The following is a 22,871-nucleotide window of genomic DNA, read 5'->3' on the forward strand; positions in this document are numbered from 1 at the left end:
TAAGCCCCTGCGAGAACGACGACGAAGTGGGCTGTGCCCTTGGCGCGAGTGAATGTCGGCCTGGCGCTCTGGCTGCAGTCCAGTGTAGGTAGCCTGTAAATAGCCTCTTTCGTCTGCGTCTTTCCACACGTAACAATATATTTGAAGGACGTCTTTTTTCTGCATTTTGCTGAACTATTGAGGTGCTTCTGCTCAGTAAAGCTGCCTGGACGCCGCTCTGAGCCTCCTATTTACCCAAAGGCTTCAATTGTTGTGTTACGCTGCGCTCCGGTTTTCTTTGCTTGATCTTTGGCAGTCATTTCGCTTATGTCTTTACGTCCTGTTTTGGTTCAATGTCCCGTGTCTACCACCATTATCTAGTGGAAGACAGTAACACAGAAGGACAGGAGGGCATAGAGGTACGGATGGACGGATAGGCAGATATAGGTGGAGCGAGACAGAAAAACAGGCAAAGTAAAGTAAATAAACAAATTCTCGGGTTTCACTTGCTAAAACCACGATACTAGTATGACGTATGCCTTAGTGGGGCATTCTACATTAACTTACACCATTCGGGTTTCTCTAACGTGCTCCCAATGCACAGTACACCGCGTATCTGCATCTTTCTGCCGGGTGCACAGCGAGGCAGGTAAATAGCACATAGCGCAAACAAGCTGTGAAGCGACGTACTGCCCCCCTTCCCCTAGAAAAAAAAAATCGGCGGAACGTACCTACGATGACTATGTCAACTATACAATTAACCGAAACTGGCCATATATGGGACGTGTACTGCAGGTGAACTACTACGCGGTTCCCTTTGGCCACGCAGGGCCTTCTAATTGTGCTGCCGACATGAGAATCGTGCGTACCCTCTGCCACAAACACAGTGACCCAGGTTGACATCAAAAGGTTAACTGAAAAGCTGCGCACACCCAGTTGCACATGAGTTGGCGTCAACAGGTTCACTGAAGAGCGGCACATGCCCATGCGAACGCGCCGCGTTTTAGACTGCCCTACTTTGGGGATCCTTGACATACCGTCGTCACGATGCAGCCGTGGTCTTTCTATTGTCGTCTTTCTATCTTCTTCATCCGATGCTCGTCATACTGTCGTCGTCACTCCATGATCGTCACGCCACCATAATGTCGCTGTCCCGCCATGGTTGTCCTAAACTCAGTCGTCCACCACGTTGTCATCATGCTGTCGTTCTTCACGATGTCGTCTTTAGACCATCATTACCACTTCAGAATCGCCATCCCATTGCCATCATGCGATTCTGGTCATACCACGTTCCGATGAATCGCTGTGCGCCTAGAAATCCCGCCGGAACTCGAGCATCTCGGAGCACCATAACAGTTTCAACGAGAACGTTATAAAAAAACTCGTCACACTGACATATCACGATGGAAACAGGCTCTTCAAGTGCCCAAGCAATATCGGCAGCGAAAACGTCATGGCCGAGCATAGCTAACACCTTATCATTAGCTTTGCGCACTCGTAACCATTCTGTGAGTTCTTTCACCTGGGCTAGCTAGACAGCCAGAAGGAAAACTGGGGTTCTGTGCAGGACGCCTCCACTTTCTAGCTTGCTTGAGTTAGCTCGACGGCAGTCAGTGAACAAATATCGTGCGGAACGCGCGAATGAAGTATATAAAAAAGGCGCCGGTACTTATCTCATGGTGACAGTCGATGGTAATGCGTTAATAAACATAGCGACTCAACGATTTGCCACCGCCGGGATGAGTTATGCGTGAAACGTGTGCACTGCAGCGGGACTCTTTCGCACTTCCCTGAGAACACTCAGCGCCACCAAGTGCATCTGCCGCGAAGCCTGGGCATGGCCTCAAAAATCCGTGACGCACCCTTGAGTGCGAGCCCTGAGAAGCGCGTCATGCGGGGCAACCAGGTGGATCTCTGGAGGAAATAAACTATTGAAGACGAGGGGAAGGGGGAGATGGGAGCCGAGATCAGGCTCCTCTCTCGCCCTTCTTTCTGGGCCCTCTGCGCCATCTAGGGGCACTGCCGAGAAATCCGCTCATGGCCTCCGAGACAAGGAGCGCGCCGCACCTGTGCCTGCGAACGCCGAGAATTGTTCCCTTGCTTGACGCACACTCAGTGGCGCATGCTCAGTGGCCCAAGTTGGCGAGGTGTTCATTGAAAAGTGACGCATACCCAGTGCATTCATGGCGCAGCTCACCAAAGCGTTGGCGTGGAAGGCGTTGTTTGAAACGCGGCACATACACAGTGCAATTGCTGCACCAGCCTGCTAATTCGTCGGCTTGCTGTCCTTGAGGATACGCTGTACTTTCGTTCGATTACACTCAGCATCGGAAAACTTCAAGGGTTCTTTTTCATCGTTCTATAGCGGCACATTCCGAGTGGCACATACCAATTAAATCATCATTATGATCAGCCTGGTTACGCCTAATACAGGGCAAAGGCCTCTTCTATACTTCTCCAACTACCCCGGTCATGTACTAATTGTGGCCATGTTGTCCCTGCAAACTTCTTAACCTCGTCCGCCCACCTAACTTTCACTCAGCAATTCACTCAAGCCGGCGCCAAAGGTGTTCGTTAAAGGGCGGCACGTATGTGCACAATGCCACACACAGCGACTCAAGCTGGTATGATGGTTGGTCTCAAACCCTGCTACCTCAGCGCAACATCCCAATGCTCTACGTACTCGATCACTGACTATTCAGTGAACCAGGTAGGCACGAAAACAGTTAGATACAAACATACATATTTAATTAGCCCCTGCAAACTGCGGGAAGTACGCTAAGAATGGTAATGCGTTAAACACTGCAGCAGAACCCATCTCACGATGGCTGTCGATTTTGACTCCATTAGCATTCAAGCAATGTAGCCACACATTGCACTGATGAAACTACGCTTTTTCAATATCTGTAGTGGTAATTCTACACGCGACGCACACTTTCTTCGCTATCTACCCACTTTTGTATGGTACCTCGATCGCTAAGGTTGTCCGTGATGGTATGAGGGCAACTGGATTACCAAGCTGAAAACGACGATGGCGCAATTGGGACGGTATTATGACGGCTTGAGGCAACGGACGCACGACGGTGACTGCCTGGCGACAACGTATCGACACGATGGCATGAGAACGGTGGCATAAATCACGATTGGATGATGACAGTATGATAACTTTAGAATGACGGAGTTGGAATGATGCTGACGAAACTATGAAGACGGTGGATTGACGACAACATGACGACTATCAGATGAAGTCTATGACGATGATAAAATGAGAGCGTAACGATGGCGGTACGATGATAATACACATGATGGCGACTGGGTGCTCCGCGTGCTCGCAGAGATCCCGAATGTTGGCAAGCATAGGCCACAGTTAGCTCTGTAATTTGGTAGTTTCGTTCACGAATAGAGGTCGACATTGTCTCTTAGAGAATAGTAAAACAGCTTATTTTCGGGAACATTCCCGAGAGATAAAAGTGTATCTATATTGGATAAATTATGGTAGTCCTCGTTTGGCAATGAACACGCCCTTCTCCAGCTCGGTTGCGTGAGAGCACGTTCCCTTTGCAACGACAACGTTTCAAAGGGAACGGGCGCCCAATGCACGGCACGCCATCTTTTGCACGGGATACCTCGCGTTAATACCGTGAACATCATCAATGCGCAGTATCCCACTTCCCCCTGAACCAGTGAGGAGTAGCGCAGGCTAGACAGATGCGCTGCAGACCAGCCTCTCCTCTTTTCTCATTAGTAAAAATCTCCTCCTCCTCAATGCATGGCTCACGAGCGTTTTTTCAAGCCAAGCTTGCATTGGCTCACAAGTGGTATTGTTGTGGCCACGCAAAAACCCAGTTGCTTTCAGAGCAAATCAGCTGCAGGAAAGGTTGGTTTCATGAGTTAATAGCTAAGCTGGCGCCGGAGCGTGTCATCAGTAATGATTTCAGCTGCATAGGCGCGCGCTCACGCCACGTTCGCAACCAGTCAGAGCTTTTTCTCTTCCGCCTTGTAGGGAAAGGGCATGAAAGGGGCTTGAGCGCGCTGGCACCCCCACCGGCTTCGTTTGCGTTCAGTTCAGTCTCGGAAAGCGGATGGGACGGCTACACGTTGTGCGTCCTCCCGAGGAACGGGCAGCGTTCGACGAGCGGCGGCGAGAACTGGCCCGTGAAAGGGCTCGCCGTCGGCGCGCCCATAGTACCGCGCGAGCCCAGGCAATCCGACAGCAAGGAGAAGATCCTGAGCTGAGGGAGCTGGAGGCCGAAAGAATCTGGCACCTTTACCTGTTGGTTACTTCACTGTGATGAAAGCCATGTGCACGCAGGACAAGCTTAGCTTACCGCAATTTTCCGGTAGTGGAAGGGTTGGTCATTTTTTCGCCATTCCGACTCCACCGTAATGCTGCCGCCGCGGCCGGGATCGAATCTGCAACATTGGAATCATCACCGCAGTGTCATAGCCACTGAAGCTTAAAGATGACCAAAATATAAAGCATGACCCCAGTTTTTTGGCTGACCCGCAGCAAATACTTAAAAAGATTAGTGGCTACGAATTGAATTGTGTTCAAAGTGTTTAATATTAAAATTATTTATTTTATTGTTGATGTTTAGCGCAGGTTCCTAGAATAAAGTACCAAACGGCCCGCTCTTTCCTGCAGGAAGCAAAGTCTAACCATGGTAGTAAATTCATTCAAGTGAGATTGAAAATGTCGAACGTTTGCGTGCATGAGCGTTGATTGCAGAGCATACGCGGGCATTGTGCAGATAATGAAGCATTGCGATATGGCATATGGCACGGAGGAAGGAAACGAAATAGGAGAGGCCCTGACGTTACATTTTAGAATCCGGAAGTGTAGCCATGTTGGGGGGGGGGTGTTGCCATTTATCTTTGCACCTACAATCTGGTCGCCCCAGTAGATAGGCGTGAGCTTTGAGCTTGCATTGCTACGAGCCGCGGGAAGTGTGTGCTGCTGACCAGAACAAAGCCTACGAAACTTCCGTAACAGTTTTAGTGAAGCACACACGCTCCTGTCTTTTTCTGTGGCAAGTCTTCAACGTCCAAAAGAAATCGTTCCGTGATTACTAGAGCATGCATTCGTCTGGCTGACCAGCACACCTCACAAACCCAAAGCACAACTTTAAAGCTTGCACACCACACTACGAAGTCAGCTTGTCTCGCGAACAGAATGTGTTGCAAGACTGACACGGGCCGAAAACATCTAAACTCACTTTTCAGAGGCCTACGGCAGCAGCGAGAGCTCACGAGCGCGGTTACTATGGCAACGTTGATATTGGGCACATGAGCTCCAATGCTCCTTTCCGAAAAAATGCCACGTGACTTCCGCCACACTCTCTTCAACCAATGCCTCCTTTAGTAGATGCCCGCCGCGTTGCTTGCTTTCCCATTGTAGCGGCGGTGCACTTAGTTCAGCATATATTCCGTGAGGCGGCGCTCGTTGCCTTTTCAACTTCCGGCGAATGTGGCAGCGGCGGCTGAATGCTTCCGCCGGTGCGTTATATGCGCAGGCGTCTGTTAGGGAGCGTTATCGCGGGCCTTCGAGAGAGTGACACATGCCATGGTAATCTCAGAGGCCGCAGCACATGATCTAAGGTGCAGGCGTTCGCCATGAGAGGCGCTCGTTGCCTTTTCGCGGAGACAAGGAAAAGGAGAGAGCACGGAACCGAGTTTGCTGGACAACGCGGCAGGCATCTAGTAAAGGAGGCATTGCTTCAACCTATCCCGGCTAACCAGAGCCACTCGTACGCTTTCTTTCCTCCATGGCGTATGGCAGAAAATGTACTTGCTGGACGTGCTGTTTTGGTCTGAATTGTTGACGCATGTTCTTTTGCAGAGGCCGGTACGCGACAAAGGTAGGCGTGTTGTACAACTTCACACAGGATGGCAAACTAACTGGGGTGCACGCTCATAAGGTTATCGCGCACCCGCGATATGTAAAACGAGGCGAGATCGTGCATGACGTGGCACTTGTGAAAGTAAGTCATCATTTCTGATATACACTATCTGCGATAATGCAAGCACTTTAGCAGTAGCAAAGCGTGGAAATGCCCACGCATAAAGAAATGCTGTAGCCGTATCGTAATTTTTCGTTCAGTATATCAATTCCGGATGAAGGTACTATTCCGGATGAAGATTCACACGGCTTTGTGTACCAAAGGCGCACAATGAAGTGTTCGGTGCTTTCGGTGGTTTCGAATTACGAAGTTAACCAAATATTTCGCAACTTTCAGCTATTAAAGTCTGTTTACTGCTATACGTCTGCTTAACAAGGTATCCGAAACTATCACAACTCAAGTAAGGACAAATGCTTTCAGAGAAATGCGGGAACAAAATGGGTGACATAAGCTTGATGTTGGGTTTCGTGGCGGTATCTTCAATGAAGACCAGTGATCCTCACTTGTGGTCTGTTTTTTTGTGTTTCTTGCTGTCTGGTCATATAGAATTCAGCTTTATCTTTTACGCTACAACCAGACATCAACTTCTTGGAAGAGATCATATTGCATTTGTCTACTGCACTCAAATTTTTAGCAGCTTTTCTTTTAACGCAACATTCGGTCTTTCTTTAACAACTTCAAATTTAGAGTTTCTGGAAAGTTAGTCATACAGCAGCCATTCATTATCGGTAATCTTGTTTACTGCCAGGCCCTAAAAATCTTGAGAGTGCATTTGTGCAATTTCTTTTTTTTACGATCAGTGGCATTGTATTTAATACTGCTCTCATAATCTACATATATTTATGTCTAGCGTTGTGTCTTTGTCTTCTTATTATTTTCCCTCTCCCTTATATCCTCTGTATCTACCATCCATAGCCAGATATGCCTGCGACGGCTGTGCTGCTATCAATTTCTTGTCTGCCTTTCTTCCAGAATACTCCAAACGTCTCTCCCCCACTTATCTCGACTGACCGGTTAATCTCTACATCCACTATAAATATCAGCGCTTCTAGAAGGTGGAGGTTTTCCACGGATCTCGCTCGGGGATAACCTTAACATTCCATCAAGGTATGCCGAGTGGCCTCTGGGTTTTTTCTGCGGCAGACGCATGCCTCCTGTTGCGTACATCTGCTCTGGCGTGTTTTTGTCCATGGCCAACCAGCTTGACGTCCCCCTGTGTTATCGTACAGGCTTTCCCTTCTAATTTATTTCTTGCCATTGTTGTTCTTTCTTGCCATTCTTCTTGCTTGTTGTAAATCTCCATGACATTTTTCATTTCCATTCTTGGTGTCCAATTTACAGTCTCTATTTCTCTTGCTTCCTTTCTGGTAACTCCTGATTGTCCATTTAGGTTTTCAGTTACGCTGTACTTGGTTGCCAATTTCCTTGACATCTTCCCTACATTTGTTGCCATGCTTTTCAGGTTCAGATATTCACACACTTTAGCCATCTATAAATTTTCATCCCTGTCACTGAGTCCTTCTTCGAAATTTGTGTTGCTCTGCGCTTCTTTGACTTCAATACAGGCCATATCCGCGCCTTTCTTTGCACTGCCTCATTTGTAGTTTTAACGTGGGTCCCCAATTGCGAGGCGGCCTACCGACCTTTGGCTAACTTTCAACCGCGACAGGATGTCTAATTTTATGCACAGTATCAAACTTGGGAACATTAGCTCTGGCACCAATTACACATTTCCACATCCCTTACACCAGCTCATACTTATTGCAGCCACGAAATGGTCAATGCTTCATTATTGCTGCATTACACTTCATTTTCATTCTCAGATTAACTTGGTAGATATTTGAGTTGGTCTTTGCTTTATTTATGCGTACACCAAATTACTTATATTGCTTGACTATGGGTATCACTTGCTGTTTAATTGAGACCAAGCCATCGCTCGTCTCTTGATCAAGTAATATAAGTCCCGATTTCCTTGTGCTAAACTTCAGGCTTAGCTTTGTCGTTGCATTGCCACACACACCACCGTGAGGTTTCGTAGAAAGTCCAAGCGTGACAACACCATCGCCGCTCGCCCTGCGTTGTAAGTGCAAGTGTAATTGTGCCACGGGAGCCGGCAATCGCGGCTCAATGCCACCCGTGCGAAAGGAAGGAAAGCGGAGAGGAAGCCCACCGTCTTCCCTCGAGCGCGAGGCACCCAACGTCGCGAGGCATAGGAAGGAGGGCGCCGTGGTTCTCCGGCTGCAACTGCGCATGTAATGGCTGTGTGCGGTCGCCTGGCATTGTCTTGACAGCGATCTGCATTGGGGCAGAGTCTAGGGTTGTCGGCGGCTCGTAGCATTGTGCTTGCTGTGGGTCCTCGGTGCTCACTTTGCGTTGAAGCGATAAACACGAAGGCCACTTAGCTCACTGCCGCTGCCTCATTTCCTCACGCCAGCGTGCTGACAGTGACTGTGCGATGTCATCGAATGTGATGTGTTCATACTTGCTGTGCGCGCTGACACCATGCTTGTTAATTTAGTTGGGAAGAAAATGTTTACAATTTGATACGGTCCATGAAAGTACGATTCTTACTTCGTGTGGCTGTCTGATAATTGGCTATCGCAATCTATGCTTCAGTTTTCCGGCGAACCTGCCATCTTTTTTTGATAGCTGTGGTAGGTTACACATTCAACACAGTAATTATAAGCGAAGTGTGATTTTTGTGAGAGCTGAATGGTGGTGGGGAGGAGTTGTAGCATTTAGCAGTAGAAAGGTGGGATAAAATTCACGGGATGCAGCGGCAGTTTCAAACGAATCGCGAGAGCGAGAAAAACATATATTTTCATTAAAAAAGAACAAACGTGCACAAAAGTTGACTGCTAAAGATTATTAAAGAAAATATAAAATTAGTGTTTGCCTCAGTATTTTATCATGCGCCCCTTTGTCTTTCTTATATAGTAATATTTATTTTTTGAATCTAACTGACAACTGCAGCATTAAACCCATATTTAGCTTTGTGAGCCTGCTTGTTCGATGATATATAGAGCAGACTACCCAAATATCATAAACTTGCGATTAATAAGACAGCTAGGTTTAAGGTTTCGTCAAGCGCTAAGCATACCGTGATCGTAAAAATTTGAAAGAAGCCGTTTTGGCGTACGCTGCGTACGCGAGAACTGAGCCTTGTTAGAAGGCATGCCACCTCCTAAAGGTCTGCACAATAGGTTAATACTCAGTCATAGTTACGCACAAATATTTATGTGGGCTACATACTCACTGATACTCATGTCTATTCACGCTCATCACCATTTAAAAATGTAAATCCTGCTCACGCACATAGACACTTGTCAGTAGTCACTTTTTCCGGCACCGACAAGTTATTATAATAGCCTTCGCGCTTTTTCGCCACTACTGGACCTCGCGTCAATAGGCCTCAATCATCACCATCACCACAACCACCACCACCCCCACCATCATCATCATCATAATCATCATCATCATCATCACCACAGGTGCTCGTACATGCTTCCTCACACACTCATGATGTCCAGCATTTACTCACGTTCGAACACGCTCCAACCCACACACTCCCTGTCATGGTATTTCGGTGATACTTAAGTCAGCTGGCACTTAGTCCTCATATTAGGGTCTACTCAAATTCACCGACCTACATTCTCCTTCATACCCATTTCCATTCATACCTTTCATAACTCCAATCAGTTTGTTTCATATTGTGCGCCGAGTATCAAATGAATGCTTTATGGTATGACTCTGATGACTGTTTCACGATTGCTCTGGTCGACCTGCTGTTGTTTGGTATGGGGCATGCTATAAAGATGGTTCATACGGTGAGTAGTGCTAAGGATAGTTCATTACTGGAAACTTTTGTCTTCTGTCCACTAACGGCCACACGGCTACTTAGTGAAGTTCTGTTTTGTTTGAACGCGAATAACATCGTCGCATTTGAAAGAATTCTTCAGCTGTAACTGCTGCGAGATTTGGCGCTAAAAAAATACCACTTCAATTGAATAACCTGGTACATTTTGTTATGTTAAATAGAACCTATTGAATCAAAATTCACAATTATAGGCAAATGTACCTACCATTGGGCCAGTTAAACCTTCGCAAAATTTTGTTCTTAAACAGCAGCATCACTGCTATATTGGTACACAGAAGTGTGTTCTACACTATTTCCTCAGAGGCCTATATGCAAAAAAGATACTTCTGAGCAACGGAACAGTGCATTAGAATTGACATAACTTTGGCTTCGAAATTGACTGTAGAATAAAGCAGTGTGACATAAGCAGGACGTTATCTATTGATCCCTACTAAACGTTACACTTAACAGCTGCCAGTGGATCTGGAATTCAACAAGTTCACGAAACCAGTGTGCCTGCCTACACAGAAAATGAACGTTGCAGGAAAGATTCTTGTTGTCGCCGGCTGGGGTAGGACAGAAAGTAAGTACCACGATTTCCGCCTTTATTTGGACATTGGTTCTCTTCACACGAATATGGGCAAATAAGAAAGACCACAGACGTGTAAAAAGAAATCTCATACGTAAAAGCAAACTAAAACTATAAATCAACTCATATAAATGTGTGATGCATACAACCTTAAAGCTTCGTCTCGTGATCGTTGTCGTAGCCCACAAATCTGGCAACACCAATGTCACAATGAATGCCAACGTTAGAGCGACTAGCATTGAAGCAAAGATTCGACAGACCAAACTGCAAACCCCGAAACTCGTCATGTATGAGGAATGTGTGAATATATACTGAATCAAGCGCGTCTGATTATATTGTGTGTCCGAAGTAAGCTTAGCCAAGCTGCTCAGTGAAAGAAAAAGAAAAATGTTAAAAACGCGATACAATATAAAATGGCAAGACCTACTGTGTTATGACCACAGAATACCGTAGTTTTTAAAATCGTATGTTGCACCGTGTTCGTTATACCTTTTATGTTGTTGAAAACCTTTATTAATGTCACTGGTACGCCAATATATGACGAGGATTCAACTCCGCCTACATCCGTGGAAATAGAAATTATTTTTTCTTGTCACTGAAGACCGGCACGTATGCAGTGATCCATGTTTACGTTAAAAAGGATCCTTGAAGCACCGCACTTATGCAGTTACTCTTAACTCTGTATCGGCTGCAATGATACCATTTCGACGGAAGTTAAGTGGCTGTGAGACAAAGATGAAGCAAAGTGCTTCGACCTACCTATAGTATCTTGGCAAATGCACGTTTCGAAGCAAGATTTTCCACCAAAAACATCCCAGATTTCCCTCTTGGGGCTATTTTTGGGGAAGAAAAATGCGTGACAGAAGCTCTCGCCTGAGCCTCCCTGCAAGGCAGTATGAGGGGCGCAGTGCCCACGGTAACGGGAGTGACTAAGGGATATCGCCGATTACATTGAAGCAGCTGAGATTACCTAGGAGCGGTCTCTACGAGCCTGACGTTCTCCGTACCCGATCTTTATTTCTTGCACCTAAGCTGGTCGTGTGCCCACTCTCCCGTTGATTGAAATCTTCTGCGTAGGCGAACTTTATTTGTATTTTGAGCGGCTGTTTGTACTTAAAAAGGTTATTACACATCCTTAGTTTCGTATGCATTGTGAAAATTCACACATCTGACACAGTCCCCAGATAGGACTTCAGTGTGAGAAAATAATTTAGTATAGAACGCAGGGTATGGTTGAAGAAATGTGGTGCAGTGAATTAATGTCGGTGTGATAATCCTAAATGGAAGAGATAGTTGATATCCTAGACAACATTTGTATCACGTAATTTTGGCCTTTGTGCAGCTTATGGCACGTAGGAACATTTATGGTGAGCCAGTGCGGTTACCGAACAGCCTAGATATTTGATGTGGGTTAGGTGCGAATGTCAGAAATGGTAGGCGGCCGTTTTAGCTTTGCCAGCCACCGCAGGTGAGTCTGGTCAACGACTCCGCATTTGCATGTGTTGATTATTTTCAGCGCTTCCCTCAATCTCAGGTACTGGACTTTTCAAGTAGCAAGCAACACTGAGAAAGGTTTGGGTTGTAATAATTGCTTGTGTAGGTCATGTAGAAAGAAAAAGGCACAAAATGAGATCAGACGGTGCTTTGAAATAACGCGATTTGTACAAAAAAGAAAGCCAACAAGGCTGTCCAGCAGGCTGCATGGAAGGCTGCGCGACAGGCTGATAACTTATAGTACTGCCACAAGAACTTCAGCTAGTTTGGCTTAACATCAACACATGAGCGAAAACATGAACATTTTTCGCCGAGATTGTCAAACAGGCAGTTTAGAAATTCTTCGTATATAAAGGCCAAAACATTCTTTGGGGGCGAGTAGTAGGACTATGGAGGGGGTTCCGGTGAAGGCACCTTAATTTTTGTGGGTAAACTGACGGATTTGTAGCCATGTCTGTACAATACGAGAAATGTCGTGAGCAGGCTTTCTCACGCTCCGTTATTACGATTCTGACCCTATCTCGGTTAGGTGAAAGTATATGTCCGATGAAGCGCACTAGCAGGTTTCGCACATTTTGTGAAAGCAAGAATGGGAGTTAGCATTCTCCGATAAAAAAAAATACATGTCTCGTCTTTATTCTTCTATGCTTTGATCTCCTGAATATATGCTCAACAGGTAACTCGGGCAGTTCAGGCCTACGAGAAAATTCAAAATTCACTCGTCGCTATTTATGCGGGCACATTTTAAATAAATTTTGAATTTGAAATGCTACCAGCTGGTTACGCCTAATGGCTAAATAAAAAAGGCTACATAAGTATTTGCTTCATGACAGGGAGCTATGCGTTCTCAATTAGATTAGCTGAGCGGGGCGTCTTTGGTGATGCTATCATTTTTTCTTTCCAGTGTGCTCGGTCGTAATAAAAGACGTCTTTAATATAACCTTTTATTAACTCCCAAAGCACGCTAAACGCAATTTTGATAGCAACTGGGGCTGGTTCTTCCTAATTTCTTTTTTCTTGTCGGCATCTGGATTATTTCTACGCTGCTAACAGGTGTACAGTCGAGTGCTAAAGTTCAAAGACCAGAAGTGCCACTAAATTCTTTTCTTCAGTGCTTTGGCATAAAACATGAAATCTAGTGTACTGTCCATGTGCGCCTGCTTGACGAGCGCCATACTTTTATGTCTTTTGACCTTGCACGGGTGTGCGAGAGGAAACAAATCTTGTTTCTTTACGTATGCCGTGGTCTCTAAACTTTTGCACTCGACTCTACTTGCTGATAAGTTTTCGGGGGACCGAATTTTAACCACTAACAGCCTAAAGTTATCGCTCAGGGCTGGACGCGCGTGGTTGATTTGGAACCCACTCGAATGTTACCGTTACATAAGGCTACATAAGTAGTTGCCTTATGACAGGGAGCTATACCTTCTCGATTAGATAAGCTGAGCTGTGGCTATCATTTTTTCTTTCCAGTGTGCTCGGTCGTAATAAAAGAAGTCTTTAATATCACTCTTTAATAACTCCCAAAGCACGCTAAACGCAATTTTGATAGCAACTGGGGCTTGTTCTTCCTAATTTCTTTTTTCTTGTCGGCATCTGGAGTATTTCTACGCTGCTGACACGTGTACAGTCGAGTGCGAAAGTTCAAAGACCAGAAGTGCCACTAAATTATTTTCTTCAGTGCTTTGGCATAAAACGTGAAATCGAGTCTACTCTCCATATGCGCTTGCTTGACGAGTGCCTTGCTCTTATGTCTTTTGAACTTGCACGGGTATGCTAGAGGAAACAATTCTTGTTTTTTTACGTATGCCGTGGTCTCTAAACTTTTGCACTCGACTCTACTTGTTGATAAGTTTTCGGGGACCGAATTTTAACCACTAACAGCCTAAAGTTGTCGCTCACGGCTGGACGCCCGTGGTGGATTTGGAACTCACTCGAATGTTGCCTTTCGTACTATCTCTTGTCTATGTTCTTGCGGGACCTTGTTGTCCTTGTTACCTTGTTACCGGACCTTGTTACTAGCATCGTGCATTATCTGCGTGTCAAGCGCATCGGATTTAATAGGTGACTCGTGGACAGCTCCATCGTAATCTCTGATGCTTGCCTACCTTAATTTCAGAAAGTACACTACTAGCGTCGCGCATTATATGCGCGACGCTAGTAGTCTACTTTCTGAAATTAAGTCTACTTTCTCATTAAATCCCATCCCTACTTCAACTCGTTCACGAAGGCATTCCTTTTTTCACCGACTGGAACTAGAGGTGCAATCACCTTGTGCCTTTTTTCATTTCTTTCTCCAGCGGGAAAAGGCAGCAAGAGCCTTCGGCGTGCTGAAGTTGTTGGTCTCACGGATAAGCTGTGCCAAAATAAGCTAAGAACAATCAGAAATAGGATAAAGGCCGCACCTGGACCTGTAATCTGTGCTTTCGGGATAGGCAGTGGAGCCTGTCCGGTAAGTAGGCAATTGAAACGGTGACTTCGGCTTCAGATATCAATCGAGGCGCCAAGTTGTACAGCGTCAATTACACATGGATATAACCCATAAATTATCTAGGTGCGTTAAGAATAGATCGAATAAGCGGTGATATTGCCTCCCCCTCCCCCTTCCCGTCCCTAATGTAATCAATGAGTCAGGTTGCTTAAAACACCCTTTGGTTTAGGCTAAAGGTGTTTCCATTTATTTCGAGATTATTTGTCTCTGAACATTACTAATAAAAAAATTGAAGGAGCCGCGTTAACAATGCCTGCAACGGTTACTTATACTATACTGCCAGCTGCATAGAGGAGAAATATACAAAATGAAACAAGAAAATGTGCGTAGGTTTTGGTAAATAAGATGAATTAGCATATGAAACACAAATGCACTGAAAAATAAGTGAGATTATAAACAAATTGATTAAATGTTTGCATCATTTACTTTCATGGCCGATAAGAAGTTCTGGCCTTACACACTCATTAAAAAATGGTCTAACTGGAGCAGATGGAGAAAATTTGATAGCTGCGTCAATATTGCATGTAAAAATAATAATGTTCCTAGCATACGATTTGTGGTACTCCTGACAATAGTCCAGAGAATACTTGTGGAATGCGGGAGATGAAAATTCAAGACGGAGAGTAAAACGTGAACAAGATGAAAGCAGGAGCCACAAGTGGACTTGTCTTTCTCAAGACGACGTATGCTGTCCTCGGCCCAGTATATATAGACACTGTTCTTCTAAAGGGGAAAGAGGGTAAAGCGGATGGGCGAGGTAACGACCGAGGGTGGGTTAATGGCCCCGAGTGTGAGCAATTGAAAAGAAATTTCATGTGCTACTGAACGTAGGTGAAGGAATATGAGGTAGTGCCACATTTCAGCCGGTTGACTTCTCACTGTAGATTGGGCAGGTAACAGTACACTTTAAAACACATATTAATAAAAGAACGAAAAGAATGAATAAAGAAAGGGTGGCGGGGAAGTTGGAATATTATTGACAACGCAATAATAAATAAAGAATAAGAAAGCACTAAAGAACTCAGTGAAAAATAACATACTGCTGCTGCCTGTAGTTTGAAATTTCGCATACCGAAATGATTATAAAGCTCCTTTTCAAACACTCGTGCACTAAAAGTCCAATATTCTAGGCAGTGCAAAATACGATAAAAACCAACAGGCATAAAAGTTTCGAAGGAAGCTTTAGAATCTATTCGCTATGCTAAATTTCAAACTATGCCATCAAATTGGGCATAGTTTATGCCCATAGTTTATGCCGACTGGTTTTTATTCGCTTTGGGTGTTTTGGAATATTGTACTTTTATTGCATAAACTTTTCAAAGGGAGCTTTAAGAGCCATTCGCAATGCTGAATTTCAAACTATAGAGCTCTTGGTTACACTTAATTGGGTTGTTTAATTTATTATTTTTCTTTGATCTTTTCTTATCATTGCCACCTTCCTATTTTTTCATCCTTTTCGTTCTTTCCTCAATATATTTAGTCTTTTTTTTTACGAGCACTGCCTTCTGCCACTACATTTATTGTCTCATTTATTGTCACTTTTGCCGCTATCTATGGTCTAATTGTGGATAAGAGTTGATGGAGAATATATTAGTAACCTGCGATTCGCTGATGAAATTGCCTTGCTTAGTAACTATGGGGACCAATTGCAACGTATGCTCACTGACCTGGACAGGCGAAACAGAAGGGTGGGTCAAAAAATAATCTGTAGAAAACTAAAGTAACGTTCAACAGTCTCGGAAGAAAAAGCAGTTTACGATAGGTAGCGAGGCACTGGAAGTGGTAAGGGAATTTATCTACTTAGGGAAGGTAGTGACCGCGGATCCGGATCATGAGACTGAAATAATGAGACGAATAAGAATGGGCTGGGGTGCGTTTGGCGTGCATTCGCAGATCATCAACAGCGGGTTGGCATTATTCCTCAAGAGAAAACTGTATAACAGCTGTCTTACTAGTACTACCCTACGAGGCAGAAACCTGGAGGCTTAAGAAAAGGGTTCTACCTAAATTGAGGTCCACGCAACGACCTATGGAAAGAAGAATGATGAGTGTAACGTTAAAGGATAAAAAGAGAGAAGATTGGATGAGGGAATAAAGGCTAGTTAATTACATCTTAGTTGAAATCTTGAAAAAGAAATAGGCATGGGTCGGGCATGTTATGAGGGCGGAAGTTAACCGATGGTCATAAAGGGTTACGGAATGGATCACATGACAAGGGAAGCGTAGCAGGGGGCGGTAAAAAGTTAGGTGGGTTGATGAGATTAAGAAGGTTGCAGGGACAACATGACCACAATTAGCACATGACCGGGGTAGTTGGAGAAGTATGAGAGAGGCCTTTGGCCTGCAGTGGGCGTAGCCAGGCTGGTGATGATGATGATGATATATTGTGCCGAGGAGAGCGTTTGTCGCCTTGAAAAAGAAAAGTCCGCTAGTTGAAACGTTGGCTGCGCTTTCATCTTGTTTACGTTTTGCTGGTTTTCTTGACATCATTGTAATTTAGTTTTAAGAACAACAACCAATAGAGAACGACCGCTTGTGGTCATTAAGGTATTGCCCCCAGTTAATAAAAGATACTGGGTAAGCTAAGGGACCCAAGTTCTTCAGTAGATTTGATGTGTACAGCACTACCAAATGCTATTTTAGCACTTTGAAGTCCGATGATTTCCTGTATGAATCATTTTCTCTTGCTCAAGATATTGGACAACGAGAAATATAAAGAAAGATATTTTCAGAAGAGTGTGCATCAACAATGATAATCAAACAATTTATCAGCATTATGGTGCAGACGGACACGGCTCCACCTGAAATTGCACAAATGTCCATGGTTTGGATCACTTCGAGCTTAAGCCTCGGCGCTCAATTTTTTTGGAGCCTGCTGCCTTATTCACATAACCTGCATCGGCTGGCTCAATAATAATCTGGAGGTTATTTACGGCCATATTGCAGGTCATTAGGCTGGTAAATTAGAAACTACGAATAGCCACATGCCATTCACAAGTAACTGAGCTCCTGGCAGTTTATGAGAAAAAAATTATGATTATTGCTGAAACGTCCAGTGGGATTTTCTTTTATTTCATCAACTCTGCCGATCAGATGTATAGAATAGGAAATTTTTTGCTTCATTAGCATTATTCCGACAAGAAACATTTACCATAAAAATGATACGTCAATAGGTCTTCACGTTGCAAGTACGCCTAAAGTTGTTATGACCGTTGTTCATTGTGCTACAAAAGCAAAACCTTCGTTGAAACTAAAGTTTATCGGAAAACAGTTTTACACTCGTTTTTATATTGTGCCCCCACAATAATCATGTATTTCCTTGTCACCCACAGGGGGACTCAGGCGGGCCGTTAACGCTAAGGGGCGACGATGGAAGAACACTGCAACTCGGAATTGTTGCTGCGGGACAAGACAAATGCCCCCCAAGTTGGCCACCGTTTTACGCGCGGGTCTCCAGCCACATGCAGTGGATCGAAAAGGCTCTACACAACGTTCGAATGTGGAGGAAGTATAAGTTTGTCCGAAAACAAGTTTCAGTTCGCGTGCAATGAGACGCCCTTCCATTGCACCATTGTGGAAAACTCAAGACGAAAACATTGGCGAAATGGTTAACCATAGTGAAAAAGGCAGCGGTAAAACGCATACACAAACAGTGCGTATGAAAGATGATAAATGCGGCCTAAACTGAGGATATTAATAAATATGTTTGTTCAATCACTGAAATACTGCGTTTCGGCTAATCGGTGCATGACTTCAGCAGAAACAGCGCAAAATAGCCGCAAGTAAGGATAAGTTGAGTGAAAGGAAGGAGGTGAGAAAGCACCGTCGTCTGTGCCTTTCAAATGTACTGTTATATTGCGATGTTCTCACTCAACTCAGGTACGTGAAGAAGAGTAAAAAGAAGGACACCGGCCACGAAAAGAATACAAGAAAGACGTATCGGCTCCACTGACGGGACCCTTGGTCGCAATGAAATTAAGGACGTGCGATACAATGTTTACGTGGCTTTAAAACATGATGTAAGTAGCGTGTGTAGATGGGGGGGGGGGGGGGGCGGAGGGTTCTCTCATTCCGGTTGAGAGTGCTATCTTTGATTTGAATTAGGAGGGATTCGAAGTGGTGCCCTGAAATCAAATTTCTTTTTTTTCTAATATCTTGGCGTTATCCCAATCAATCCTGTGGCGCAAGTCACCTGCAGGTTCTGCCTAGGTGTTTGGTGCAACTTTTTTTCTTTTTCCCATCTTTGACAAGCTGCTTCAACCGCTGTTCTAAATAGCCTGTCTCGCTGATATGTACGCAATCGCAGCCTTCACAAGGTATCCCTTAGACGTCGCCAGGAAACTTTGTCTTCGGAAACTTGTCTTTCACGTTTACCAGCCGGTGGCGTAATTTTTGGGATAGCGCGTGTAATACCTGGACGTCATAGCCGCGTAGAACGCGGGCTAAGCCCTCGCTCACACCGGGCACATACGGTATGGGGCGCGTTCTCGTGGGAACACACAGTCAGGCCTTGGGGGCTGAGACAGATGGCGTTCCACCGAGTTTACAAACGACCTCGGGTAGCCACGTGCCGAGAGATTTTGGTGCACTTCTTGTAGGTCAGCAGCCCGGTTTTGTGGCGTTGTGCAGATACGCTTGGTTCTGCCGACAAGAGAGGCTACTACCGATCTCTTCTGTTTCATCGGGTGCACTGAATTAAAATGCAGATACCTGCCTCTGCCAGAGCTCTTTCCGTACACGGAAAATGCCAGACTGTGCCGGTCACGTTTCACGAGGACGTCCAGACAAGGAAGCTCGCCATGTTTTTCTTCCTCGACTGTGAATGGGATAGACGCTTCAATACTATTCAAATGCGACAGAAATGAAGAAATTTCTACTCGCTGAATTATGCTGAACACATCGTCTACGTAATGTAGGAAGACTCTGGGCGGCACGTTGAAAGAGGCAAGTGCTCGACGCTCAAGCCATTACATTGTTAAATTTGTAGCAGTTACCGAAATAGATGCACCCATTGGTGTGCCGTGCACTTGCCTGTAGAAAGTGCCTTCAAAAGTGAAGTAGGTGTGCTCTAGGCGGAACAGCAGGAGCCTCTTCAAGTCAGGAAAGGTATTCATGTATTGAAGCGAATTCACAGCCGAGGAAGAAAAATATGGCGAGCTTCCTTTTCTGGACGTCCTTGTAAAACGTGACCACCACAGTCTGGCATTTTCCGTGTACAGAAAGAGCACACACACAGGCAGGTATCTGTATTGTAATTCAGGGCACCCGATGAACCAGAAGAGATCGGTAGTAGCCTCTCTTGTCGGCAGAACCAGGCGTATCTGCACAACGCCACAAAGTAATGAAATGAAATGAAATGAAATGGAATGAAAGTTTATTTTCCATCTTGTAAGGTACAGATCTTGTAAGATACAGATGGAGGGGTGGAGGAAAAAAAGCTGTCCATTGAACAGCTTGACAAGTCCCCCATCCCTCATTTGGGCAGAGGCAGCATCACATTCTTTCATTCAAATATACGCATTTATACCGTACATACATAATTTTGCACATCATATACATTACTCAAGACGTCACGAAGATCATCAAAGAAAAATATACATATAATGGTCATAGAAGTATTATAAATCAATCGCGTACATCAGCCGGAGCTGATGTACGCGATTGTAAGGCTGCTGACTTAAAAGAACTGCACCAAAATATCTCGGCATGGGGCTAGCCGAGGTCATTTGTAAACTCGATGGAACGTTATCTGTCTCAGCCCCCAAGGCCTGACTGTGTGCTCCCTAGAGAACGCTCCGCCATAACGTATGTGCCTGGTGTGAGCGAGGGCTTAGCCCGCGTTCTATGTGGCTATAACGTCCAGGGAGTTCACGTGCCATCCCAAAAGCTGGGTTGAGCTCTAGTAATATATGCTTCGCGTAAAATAACGCCATCGGCTGGTAAACGTGAAAGACATAATTCCGAAGGCAAAGTTTCCTGGCATCGTCTAAGGGATTCCATGTGAAGACTGTGACTGCGTATATATCGGCGAGACAGGCAATTTTGAACAGCGGTTGAAGCAGCATGTCAACGATGGGAAAAAGAGAAAAGTGGCATCAAAGGCCTACGCAGAACATGCAGGTCACTTCGGCCACAGGGTATTGATTGGGATAACGCCAAGCTATTAGAAAGAAAAAGAAAGAAATTTGACATTAAGATACCACTTCGAATCCCTCCTAATCCAAATGACAGATAGCACTCTCAACCGGAAAGAGGGAGCCCTCACCCCACCTACACGCGCTGCTTACGTCATGTTTTAGAGCCATATAAACATGGTATCGCACGTCCTTGATTTCATTGTGAACAAGGCTCCCGTCAGCGAAGCCGAAAAGTCTCTCTTGTATTCTTTTAGGGGTCGGTGTCCTTTTTGCCCTTCTTCATGATGCTACTCGACAAGACGGGCTTCCGTTAAAACCTCGACTTCAACTGAAATACGGAAGCGCAAGGCGGAGGGAAAAACTCACTTGGAGTGTCCCAATAATTGCTATCGCAATAAAATGCATCGAAGGGCTGCAGGTGAACGCCCAGTAGATGGCGCTCAACGATCTATGAAGTATCAAGAAACGAATTTTTATCAGAGAGAGCAGCTTTTCAATGTGTAGCGGCACATCCTGTCCCCCCCCCCTACCCCCAAACTTCAATTTGGCCAACCCACATATTTTAATTAGCCTACCCTGAAATTTCAAGTTTGCCCATCCAAAAAGTTAAGTTGGCTCACACCCAAATTGAAGTTGGCCCACACCAAGTTTTAGTTGGCCCAACCTTATTATATATATATATATATATATATATATATATATATATATATATATATATATATATATATATATGTATATGTATATATATATATATATATATATATATATATATATATATATATATAATCAGCTCCCACAAGCACATTCTATGGAGCACTATGTAGCTCTATGGGTATTGTCTCCGATAATGTTCACCTATCTTGGATAAATTATTACTTATCGCTTATAAAGCTACTAATCATCTACATTTGCACTGTTATAACGATTCAGTGTTGTAGCAAATTATGCATATTTGTGGAGACACAAAGCAGGATTCTTTTCTGATGACTTTTCACCTCACGGAGCTGGGGCACTCGCCAAAGTGTGCTTACGCATTAGAAGGGAAGTATATGCATGAAAATTTCAGATGCAAGCCACATGCCATATAGTTTCTATGAAGATCATCGTCAGCAGGAGCAGCCTATATTGATGTCCATCCCACGACGAAGGCCACTCCCAGCGATCTCCAATTACCCCTGTCTTGCGCAAGCTGATCCCAACTTGCGCTTTCAAATCTCGTAAATTCATCACCCCGTCTAACTTTCCGCCGTCCTCGACTGCACTTTTGTTCCCTCGGCACCCTTCCTGTTAACTCTAAGGGGCCACCGCACTACGCATTACAGGGCTTGACCAGCTCCATTTCTTTCTCTCAAGGTCAACTAGAACATCGGCTATCTCCCCTTAATTTATGGACGTCACTGCTCTCTTCCTGTCTCTTGACTTAAGGCTTGAAATGTTTAGTTCCATCGCTCACTGCGTGGTCCTTAATTTGTTCTCGGCTTCTAGCGGTAGATTGCAACGATTGTACACTTTTCAACGACTGTGGTAAACTTCCAGTCGGGACTGGGTAATGCCTGCTGTAGGCACTTCAGCCCATTCTTATTCATTTGATCAGGGTGTCCTGTGGGTGACTGACCTAAACGTATTCCTGCACAGACACTAGAGGCTGACTGGCGATCACAAATTCTTGTTCCCGAGCCAGGCTATTGAAGATTATCTTTGTTTTCTGCATAACAATCTTCAATCCCACTCTGACACTTTCTCTATTAAGGTCTTTGATCACTTGCTGCCATTCATACCCAGTGCTGCTGAACAGGAAAATGTCATCTGCAAACCTAAGGTTGCCGATACATTCGCCGCTGATCCTCATTCCAATGTCTTTCCATTCTGATATCTTGAATACTTCTTTTAAATATGCAGTGAATTGCAGTCAGGAGATAGTGACCTCTTTCTTGAAAGGTAAATATATAATTTTCTTGAGAACCAAGGTTGTTTCGGTGCAATTGCACATGTTTACGAAGATATTCCCGTATGCCTCCTTCACTCCTTGATGTCGCGATGCCTCCATGACTGCTGGCATCTCCACAGAATCAAATGCTTCTTCATAATCTATGAAGACCATATGGACATGTTGATTGTATTTTGTTGATTTCTCAGCTACCTGATTGATGACATGGATATGATCCCTTGTAGAATCATCCTGAAGCCAGCATGCTCTCTTGGGTGACTCAAGTGTTGAGTTAGTGCTATTAGAAATTATTTTGTTTTATTACTTGATACAGTACTGAAGGAGAGGCAATTGGCCTGCTATTCTTTATATCTTTAACATATCTCTTCTTATGGATAATAATATTTATGTAATTTTTCATCTCTCTAGTACACTTCAACTCATAAGGCATTGCGTATAAAGGGCCACAAGCTTTTCAATGATATATCACCTTTTTTT

At 44.7% G+C, this 22,871-nt stretch overlaps 1 protein-coding gene across 1 annotated transcript in view; it reads left to right on the forward strand.

Moving 5' to 3' along the window:
• LOC135907647 (chymotrypsinogen A-like) overlaps positions 1–18,032 on the forward strand; it is a 39,800-nt gene extending 21,768 nt beyond the window's left edge. The window contains exons 5-8 of the mRNA XM_065439344.2: positions 5,819–5,960; positions 10,207–10,318; positions 14,119–14,270; positions 17,642–18,032. Of these exons, the coding sequence (XP_065295416.1) occupies positions 5,819–5,960; positions 10,207–10,318; positions 14,119–14,270; positions 17,642–17,860 (625 nt within the window). The 3' untranslated portion in view covers positions 17,861–18,032. The remainder of the gene's footprint in view (positions 1–5,818; positions 5,961–10,206; positions 10,319–14,118; positions 14,271–17,641) is intronic.
• The last annotated feature ends 4,839 nt before the right edge of the window (positions 18,033–22,871 follow it).

The sequence above is a fragment of the Dermacentor albipictus genome, chromosome 10 (genome assembly GCF_038994185.2).
Source record: "Dermacentor albipictus isolate Rhodes 1998 colony chromosome 10, USDA_Dalb.pri_finalv2, whole genome shotgun sequence".
In the NCBI taxonomy this organism is placed as follows: domain Eukaryota; kingdom Metazoa; phylum Arthropoda; class Arachnida; order Ixodida; family Ixodidae; genus Dermacentor; species Dermacentor albipictus.